This window comes from Humulus lupulus, chromosome 8 (assembly GCF_963169125.1).
Source record: "Humulus lupulus chromosome 8, drHumLupu1.1, whole genome shotgun sequence".
Lineage (NCBI taxonomy): Eukaryota > Viridiplantae > Streptophyta > Magnoliopsida > Rosales > Cannabaceae > Humulus > Humulus lupulus.
The window spans coordinates 147,271,087-147,280,862 of NC_084800.1; the positions used below are offsets into that span (position 1 = coordinate 147,271,087).

Genomic DNA, 9,776 nt, shown 5'->3' on the forward strand with positions numbered 1-9,776 from the left:
ATCAAAGGCAAACATTATGGCCAACAGCTCCTTCTCCGTAGTTGCGTAATTAATTTGAGCATCGTTCAAGGTACGACTTGCATAATAAATCGTTCTAAATACCTTGTCAACTCTTTGTCCCAACACTGCCCCATTGAGGTGCTACAACTATAGGTGTCGAAATCATTTTCTCCTTAAGTATCTTAAAAGCTTTGTGACACTTCTCGTCAAAATTAAACGGAACCCCATTCATTAGCAAGGTGGACAGCGGCTTCAAGACCTTGGAGAAATCTTTGATATATCTCCGATAAAATCCTGCATGGCCCAAGAAACTACTCACTCCTTTAACTGAAACTAGAGGTGGCAAATTCTCTATCGTAGAAATCTTGGCCTGATCCACTTCAATGCCTCTCTTAGAAATCTTGTGCCCCAATACAATTCCTTCATTCACCATAAAGTGACACTTCTCCCAATTAAGTACTAAATGCAACTCTTCACATCTCCTCAAAACCAACTCCAAATTAGTCAAACACTTGTCAAAAGAAGACCCATAAACCAAAAAACCCTCCATAAAAATCGCAATCCCTTTCTCAACCATGTCAGAGAATATTGCCATCATACACCGTTGAAATGTGGCTGGTCCATTGCATAGCCCAAATGGCATCCTTCGAAAAGCAAAAGTACAAAGTTGTCTTCTCTTGATCCTCCGGTGCAATTACAATATGATGATAACCTGAGTGCCCATCTAGAAAACAATAGTAGTTATGCCCCACCAACCTATCCAACGTTTGATCAATAAAAGGCAAAGGAAAATGATCTTTCCTAGTTGCCTTATTCAACTTTTGGTAATCTATACATATCCTCCAACCCGTCACAGTCCTTGTTGGAATCAGTTCATTACTCTCATTCTTCACTACGGTCATGCCACCCTTTTTAGGTACTACTTGTACTGGACTCACCCAAGCACTATCAGAAATAGGGTAAATCACTCCAGCATCTAACCATATCAAGATCTCTTTCCTCACCACCTCTTTCATTGTCGGATTAAGTCTTCCTTGAGCATCAATAGTCAGTTCAGCATCATCTTCCTTAAGAATTCTATGCATAACTGTTGATGGGCTTATTCCTCTTATATCAAGAAGAGTCCACCCTATAGAAGTTTTATGAGCCCTTAACACCCTCAACAACATCTCCCCCTCTTCTTCCAAAGGAAATGATGAAACTATGATCGGAAGAGTCTCTTTCTCTCCAAGATAAGCATAGCGTAGATTTTTTGGTAAAGCCTTCAGTTCTAACACAGGTGGCTTTAAAATCGATGGTAATGGTCTTTCCGGTACCTCGCCCAATTCTTCAAACTTTTTATGCTTCTACTGCTCATATGATTTTAAACACTTCAAATAACTCAACGCCTCTTCATTATCCTCACCATCTACATCATCCACTGTAAGATTTATTTCAAGAGGATCTTCACTTAATTTTCTTCTCCCTACTACTTCTTCTACCACATCAACTGAGAAACAATTGTCACTTGCTTTAGGATAAGTCATAGCCTTAAACACATTAAATACTACTTCTTCCCCTTGTACTCTTAGCCTTAACTCTCCCTTTTGCACATCTATCAATGCTTCCCCAGTTGCTAAAAATGGCCTTCCCAAGATAATAGGAACATTCTCATCCTCCTCCATATCAAGAACTATAAAATCAGCTGGAAATATAAACTTATCCACCTTCACCAACACATCTTCTATAATACCTCGTGGATGCTTCACAGATCTATCAGCTAGCTACAATCTTACTGTGGTTGGCCTAGCTTCACCCAAACCAAGTCTACAAAATACAAACAAAGGCATTAAATTAATACTTGCCCCCAAATCACAAAATGCATGCTTACATTCAAACTCCCCAATTGTGCATGGAATAGTAAAACTACCAGGATCTCGTAGCTTTTGAGGAAGTTTCCTTTGCAAAATCGCACTACACTCTTCTGTTAACGCTATTGTTTCATAATCACCCATCTTTCTCTTGTTAGACAGAATCTCCTTCATAAACTTCACATAGCTGGGCATCTGTTCTAATGCTTCTACGAATGGTATATTGATATGTAGGTTCTTAAACACCTCTAAAAACTTTGCAAACTGCTTATCCAGATTATGCTTGCGAAGCCTTTGTGGATATGGAATTCTAACATGATGCTCAACACTCACAGGTGGTACCTCTTCTTCCTTGCTAAGGTCTTCAATAACCTTTTCTTCATTAGACTTCTCATCTTCTATGCCTTGTGTCTTTCCCTTCTGACCTTCTTCTTCTGACTGATTCTTCTTTGGCCCTTCATACCTTATTCCACTCATCAAAGTAATAGCTTGACACTGTTCTTTAGGATTAACTTCTGTAGTGCTTGGCAAATTTCCTTGAGCTCTATTAGACATTAAAGTAGTCAACTGCCCTATTTGAACTCTAAACTCCTTATGGACGCCCTAGTTTCAGTCATAAATTCGTTAAGTACATCAGGTTGGGGTTCAGCTGGTTTCATTGGCATTGGGTGTGGTAGTCTATTTTGTGGTTGATAATATCCAGGTGGAGGTTGTTGGTATGAATGTTACTGTTGATATGGTGGTTTATTTTGGGAAGGTTGATATTGTGGCTGAGGTGGAGGGTAAGGTTGTTGAGTGTTTTGAGTATTGGACCAGGAAAAATTAGGATGGTTCTTCCAACCTGGATTGTAGGACATGGAATTTGGATTATTGGGTTGTCTCTGGTAATTCCCTATAGCTTGTACTTCTTCCATGGGCATGTTATTCATATCTAGAGCAGGGCATTAGTTGGGTGGATGGGTTGTACCACACAATTCACATAGGTTTTGAACTTGCATAGCTTGTGTAACGCCCTACTACCTTAGAGTCGTTACTTAGTGAGTTTAAAACAGAAATCGTGCTTTTGACTGACTCTACGTGGTTTCTAAAACCAAAAGTGTGACTAAACCAGAATTTAAGGCTGTACTCTTTGAAAATGTTTAGTTTCATTGAAAACATTAAGTATCAAACATCTGGGATCCCAAAAATAAGGTTTACAAAATATTTACAACTCAAAAATAGATTTACACCAGGTTAACTATCAAAAGAATGAGTTAAAACAGCCATATACAAAATGCCCCCAACCAAAGCAGTCGGGCAGGCCGAACATGTACGCGCCGCTCCCACGCTCTCCATACTCATGGCCAGTTGACTGACTCCTTGCTTTTACCTGCCACACAGAGCACCTGTGAGCCGAAGCCCAGTAAGAAAACCCATACAGTATATAACATATGCACAGAATATAGCTGACATATAATCCATTGATAAATAGGAAAACCACCAGACTGATCAAGCACGGCCATGCCGCCCCAGAGGCCTTACCAAAGCCTAGGGTCTCGGTCCTCACCGTAAGGATAACTCATGTATCCATTGGGTCCCACCCTGGCTATAAGCACCCCATGTGCAGAGTGTTACTTCCGGCCCGAAGGCCGTACCCGGCCCTTGCCGCTCTCGGCCTTAGCCGTTCATTTCATTATAATCGCACGCATAATACATTTCGAAATAATCATTCAAACATATAATAATTCATCCAAGGTCATATATTTGCAAGTAAAACAATCTAGGGTCATGCCTTGCAATAACACTGTGGGCCCATGCCCTGATCCCGGGTGTTACGATTTTCTTACCTTTAAATTCGATAGCCTTGATCACCTGACTCCTTGAGCACGATCCTACTCGAGCCCTAGCGCTTACCTAAGAAAAATCCATAAGTCAAAGTCATCACCAAACCTCAAGTCCAAAACCTAGCCTCGGGACCAATCCCGAGCCCCCGGGAAGTACTAGATCCCCAAAACAAAGTGGTGGAATCGAGCCCCGAACCCTAGGTCAATGTAACGACCCAAAATCACTAATAGGGCTTAAGGGCCTTGATTAGTGTGCCAGGAGGGCATGTTGGGATTTATGTGTGATTTTATGAGTTAAATGCATGGTTATGATTTAAAGCATGTTATTTGACTATTTATTTATCTGTGATGCATGACTATGTGTATTAGTATGCATGTAGGCCCTGACTGTGTTTGAAGGGCATAATTGTAATTTTGGCCATGATTGGGCATAGCTGTATTGATATGTGATAATTGTATTCTGTGATTTGGGCCACGTGAGTGTGGTGTTATTATTGTGATGCACGTGCCGAGACGGTCCTAGAGAGCTAGTTAACTCAATGTCACAACAGGATTTTATACCCGGCTCGGGAGGAGCCTAGGAGTAATTCGAGGATTTTGTAACGTAGTTCTTGAGAGATTTTGGTGACTGGTAATTTGGTAACTTGTGTAGCTGTTAGTAACCATAGAGAGTAACAGGTTTTGATGGTAAAATGGTAGAATTGTAATGGATAGGAAATGACAAGTAAGCCCTTGAGGTTTAGTTAGGAAAGGATGAGCAAGGAGGGGTAATGTGGTCATTTGGCAAGGGTAATAGGAAAATTTCAGCTGGGTTATATAGGGGGAACGGTTTGGCACTTACCCATTTTGATAGTTTTATTCAAAATTTAGAAAAAAGAAAGCTAGAAGGAGACCTAGGGCAAGAAGGAGAAGAAGGAGAAGAAGAGGGGTGAAGGAGCTGAATTTGAGACTTAGGAGATGAATCAAGGATGCATAGGGTTGGATTCTTCATTCAAGGTAAGGATTCTAAGTAAATTTAAGGCTTGCTTTTGTTATGGTTTGAGGAATTAAAGCATTTTGAAGTTTGATTAAGTTTATTTTTGGGTTTAATATTTTCTGAAGTTGAAAATCAAAGATGTGGATTTTGGGGATTTGATTGTGTGTTTGGGTTTCTTTGATTGTGTTTCTGAGTTGTTAAATGGTTCCTATGAAGTTTGGAATTGAGTTTTGAGGTTGAGATATGAGTTTGGGCTGTTTTGGAGGTATTTTGGATGAAGGAATTGAAGGTGAGAAACCCAGAAATTTCGGGTTCGTAAGGGCGCGCCGCGGCCCTGTTCTTGGGCGCCGCGGCGCAAGGCTGGTTCCAAGGGAGGTGTGGCCTCTGACTTGTTAAGCGCCGCGGCCCTGTAGGGCTGAGCCGCGGCGCTAGGCCATTTTCAGGACACCAAAATTTGCTTTTTTCAGCTTTTGCTCCGGGGGTTCGGGGGATGTTTCCGATGAATTGTTTTAGGAATTTGGGAGTCCCGAGAGTGTGGGATTGGTCCCGGGAGACGGTTTTATGATTTGATTAGTCTTGAGGGATGTTTCTTGTGTGTTGTGACTAGGTTATTGGAGAGGCTCGTGCTGGAGGACCGTGCTCGCGGCTTTAGTGCATCAGGAGGCTCGGAATACAGGTAAGAAAACTATAACACCCGTAGGATAGGGCGTGGGCCCATAGTGTGATTGCCGGGCATGGCCCTATATTGCATGTTGCATGATGAGATGATTGCAGGGCATGGCCCCAGATTGTGATGTGTGCAAATGTTTAACCTTAAATGAATCATGATGTGTGTGAATGATTATTTCGAATGTACTATATGTGTGATTATGATGAAATGAACGGCAAGGGCCGAGTGCGGCGTAGGCCGGGGCGGCCGTGGGGCCGAAAGTAACACACAGCACATGGGATGCTTATATTCAGGGTGGGACCCAAGGGATACATGAGTTATCCTCGCGGTGAGAACCGATACCCCAGGCTTCGGTAAGGCTCTGGGGCGGCATGGCCGTGTTTGCTTAGTCTAATGGTTGACTTGTTTATCTGTGGGCTATCTGATATGATTAACTATATATATTTGCATATGTTATGTTCTGCATGAGTTTTCTTGCTGGGCTTCGGCTCACGGGTGCTCCGTGTTGCAGGTAGGGCAAAGACTGAGTCGACCAACCATGAGTACGGAGAGCGTGAAGCGACGCGTACATGTTTGGCCTGCCCGACTGCTTTGGTTGGGGGTTTATTCGAAAATGGCTGTAATAATCTATGATTTTTATGATCAATCAACTGTAAACTCATTTCAAGATGTAAATAGTTTTCAAACCTTATTTTGGGATCCCAAATGTTTAATACTAGAAGTTTTATTGAAACGACGCATTTTTCTAAGATTACAGCCTTAACTTTTATTTAGTCACACTTTTGTTTAAAAACTTCGGTTAGCGAGCTCATTGCACACTGTTTTGTCTTAAAACTCACTTAGTAACGGCTCTAAGGAAGTAGGGCGTTACAGTCAAAATCCCTTAACAAAAGCCCAAAAATTCCCTTCTGTGAACAATGCAGCGCTACAGCGCTCTAAAGAGGGCGCTGTAGCGCTACAAGCAGAACCACCCCCCCAGAAACAGGGGCTAGCGCTACAGCGCCCCCTGACTAGCGCTGTAGCGCTAGTTGCAGCCAGACCAAACCCAAAAATCGCTTCTTGCGATTTCCTTCTACCATTTCAGCCCCAAACTTGTCCAAATCATTCCCAAGCCCAAAAAAAAACTTATCAACACCTCACACTCATCCCAAGCATCCCAAGAACTCATACCCCAAGCTCAAGCAACCCAAAACTCAAGATCTACCATAATGAACCCAAAAACCAGAAATTCACTCAAACAACAAAGATAAGGTCTGAAATCATACCGTTGATGGAAATTCGACCTTGAGTTGAACCCTAAACCTCCTTAGCTTGCTCCTTTACAACCTTGACCTGATTTCCCCAAAAATCCCATCTATTTAGCTCAAATACACAGCTCAAACCAGTCAAGCCCTAAAACTGAAATCCCCAAGAACTTACCTCAAATTTCTGATGTGATCTTGCTAATCCCTTGCCAATCCTCAAGTCTAGCTTAGGATCCTTGATGCCCAGCCTACCCTAGCTCTCCACTGAGCTTAACTCCAAGAAAAATGAAGGAAAATGGTTGGGAGAGCCACAAACCGATTCTTTGGAACAAAAACCCTTCAGCTTTTCTCTTTTTTCCTTTTCTTCCTTCTTTCTTTCTTTTTCAGCCTTCACTCTTTTCTACTAAATCCACTAAGTATAAAGCCCCCTTTTACTTATCTCTAACAAGCCTAAAGAACAAAATGCCCTCCCTTAATAATTCTAAACCTTTATGCCCATGTAGGGACATTTAGTCATATTACCCAAATTCCCACTAATTCCTCAAGTGTTCCTAATAATTCCCGCCCGCTACCCAATACCTGATTAATCACCAATTATACATTCCTCATCATCAAGATTAACCTCAATATATTTTCCAAATTCTCATTTAAACTCCCCAGGCTTAACCCAAGCCGGGTATAGATTCCCGCTTTGACTTTTCCGCTAACCCGCTCATTCTAGGATCGTCTCGAGTCACAAATCACAGATATCAACACAGTCATGCCCAAAATGGCCAAATTACAATTATGCTCTTTCTAAGATAATCAGGTCTACATGCATACTAATTCACATAGTCATGCATCTCAAATAATCAAATAGTCATATAATGTGCATTTAAATCATAATCATGCATTAAACTCATTAAAGTCACACACAAAATCCCATTATGCCCTCCAGGTACACTACTCAAGGCCCTTAAGCCTTAATGGAGAATTTGGGTCGTTACAGCTTGAGATGGGAGTGTAGTCTTTTGTAGTTGCTTTGTCAAGGCTGCTACTTGAGCTGTAAGCATTGATATAACATCCAATTCCATCATTCCAGCCACCTTCTTTGGTTGTCCCCTTTCAGTTGGCCATTGATAATTATTCATCGTTATCTTTTCTAATAGCTCATACGCCTCATCAGCACTCTTACTCATAAAAGCACCTCCCGCCGCAATATCTATAATTGTCTTAGTTGTTCCATTCAACCCATTGTAAAAATTATGCACCAACATCCACTTTTCTATACCATGGTGTGGACACTTCCTTAACAACTCCTTAAATCGCTCCCAAGAATCATACAATGACTCTTCTTCCATCTAATAAAAATTATTGATCTCTCCCCTTAGTTTTGCAGCCTTCGTTGGAGGAAAGAACTTGGCAAGGAACTTCTGAGCTAACTCCTCCCATGTAGTGATAGAATTAGCCTGTAAAGATATCAACCAACTCTTTTCCCTATCCCTTAGTGAGAATGGGAATAGCCTCAATCTTATAGCATCATCACTCACCCCATTCATCTTGAACGTAGCTCATAACTCCAGAAAATTAGCTATGTGTAAATTGGGGTCCTCCATTGGCATACCTCCAAACTGAACAGTTGATTGGACCATATGAAGGATTGTTAGCTTAATCTCAAAATTGTTTGCAGTAATGGTTGGAGGTCTGATGCATGAGTGCACTCCTGTAACAGTAGGAAGTACATAATCTCTCAATGTTCTTGGTCCTTGCTCCCTTGGAACCTCTGCAGCCCCTTGACCATTATTAGCACCGTTTCCCAAATTGTCAGCCATGGTAAACTCCAATCTCCTCTTTGTTTTCCAGTTCTGTCTGCATGTTCTTTCAATTTCCAGATCTATTGGTATAATCCCCTTTTCTCTACTGCCCTGCATATACTGACAATTCCTGAAACACAATAGAACCTTGATCCAAATAAATGTTAAACAGAAATAAAAATAAAATAAAATTACCAAATTATAACAAATAACAATTAACTGTGATATTGGAATTTAAGTCCCCAGCAACGGCGCCAAAAACTTGATCTATGAAAATTTACACGCAAGTATACGTGGTTGAATCAAGTAAAATATAATAAGTAGAGAGTCGATCCCACAAAGACTGCTTTCCAAATACCACTAATTGATTTTCAAATTCTATTTGGTGATTTAAAATTTAGATGAATAATTAAAACTGAAATGAATACTCTAAACTACGAACAGAATTTAAATAACTGAAAACAAAACAACGAATCAACTAATCAATAATAAAAAGCCTAGGAATTAATTTCATCAACTTTTCATTCTATTAATTTTACTAATCAATTCTAAATATCTTCTTCCTATTCAAATAGCAGGTTAATAGAATTGATTCCTATTCTTTTTCAAGATATAAGATCTCAGTCTATATGCAGGTTTTCTATATTTCTGTGATAAACTTGACATATAGAAGGCATTAAGCAAAGAAACCTATTTACTACACAAGTCATACAGGTACTTTCGTCCAATATGCAACCTATGTCTATATAATGATAGCATATTCAATTCTCATCTTTCGAATTTTGAATCAAAACCATTAAATCAAGTAAATAGTGATCAAATATTTACCAGCAATAAATAAACATCAAATAGATTAGAATAGAGAAGAAGTATCAATAGAATATCATAATAAAATTAAATAGAAATCTCAATGACTACATTAATCCCTAGATAAATGAAATTAGTTCATAGATAACATGATGGAAATAACATTCAAATAATTACTCATAGAAAATAATCTAAGGAATTCAGATGAAAAAAATCCAGAAAGTTAAAACCAGAAAAACAATCTAAAGCAGCAGTCTTTTCTAGATCTAGGGTTTTACAAAATCAAAACTGCCTCTCAAAATAGCATAATAATGTTCCTTAAATTGCCCTCCAATGCTCCCAAGTGAAAAGACCATTTTGTCCTTCAAGAAGTGGCTAAAAATCTGAAAAACGTGTTTACGGCGCTGTGGCGCTATGTATTGAGCGTTGTAGCACTATAGTAAGGACCAAAATACCCTAAAAATTATTTCAATGGTGTTGTAGCGCCCTTGATGTAGCGCTGGCTTTGTAGCGTTGGGGCGCTACTTACAGATTCAATCAGACTTCATCATCTCCTCCCTGGCGCTTTGGCGCTACATTGATAGCACTGTAGCGCTATTAACTGTAACATAAC

General features: G+C 40.1%; 1 protein-coding gene and 1 non-coding gene across 2 annotated transcripts; one reads left to right on the forward strand and one right to left on the reverse strand.

Annotated features, from left to right (window-relative positions):
- Positions 1-578: 578 nt before the first annotated feature.
- Positions 579-2,327, reverse strand: LOC133796140 (uncharacterized). Its single transcript, XM_062233622.1, has 3 exons — positions 1,871-2,327; positions 1,382-1,615; positions 579-1,270 (listed from the first exon to the last, which is right to left on the reverse strand). The coding sequence occupies exons 1-3, from the start codon at positions 2,325-2,327 to the stop codon at positions 579-581; spliced, it is 1,383 nt and encodes a 460-aa protein (XP_062089606.1).
- A 5,502-nt stretch (positions 2,328-7,829) lies between these two features.
- On the forward strand, positions 7,830-7,936 carry LOC133798982 (small nucleolar RNA R71). The gene has a single exon (XR_009876193.1). It is a non-coding gene; the product is annotated as a small nucleolar RNA R71 (small nucleolar RNA).
- Positions 7,937-9,776: the final 1,840 nt, after the last annotated feature.

Bases quoted from the DNA above. Each gene is read 5' to 3' on its own strand.
- LOC133796140 (XM_062233622.1), bottom strand. From the start codon at position 2,327: ATGAGTGGAATAAGGTATGAAGGGCCAAAGAAGAATCAGTCAGAAGAA. The intron at 1,616-1,870 runs GTAAGCATGCAT...GGCCATTTTTAG, and splicing joins CACAATTGGGGAGTTTGAAT to CAACTGGGGAAGCATTGATA. The intron at 1,271-1,381 runs GTTATTTGAAGT...CACCTGTGTTAG, and splicing joins GGATAATGAAGAGGCGTTGA to AACTGAAGGCTTTACCAAAA.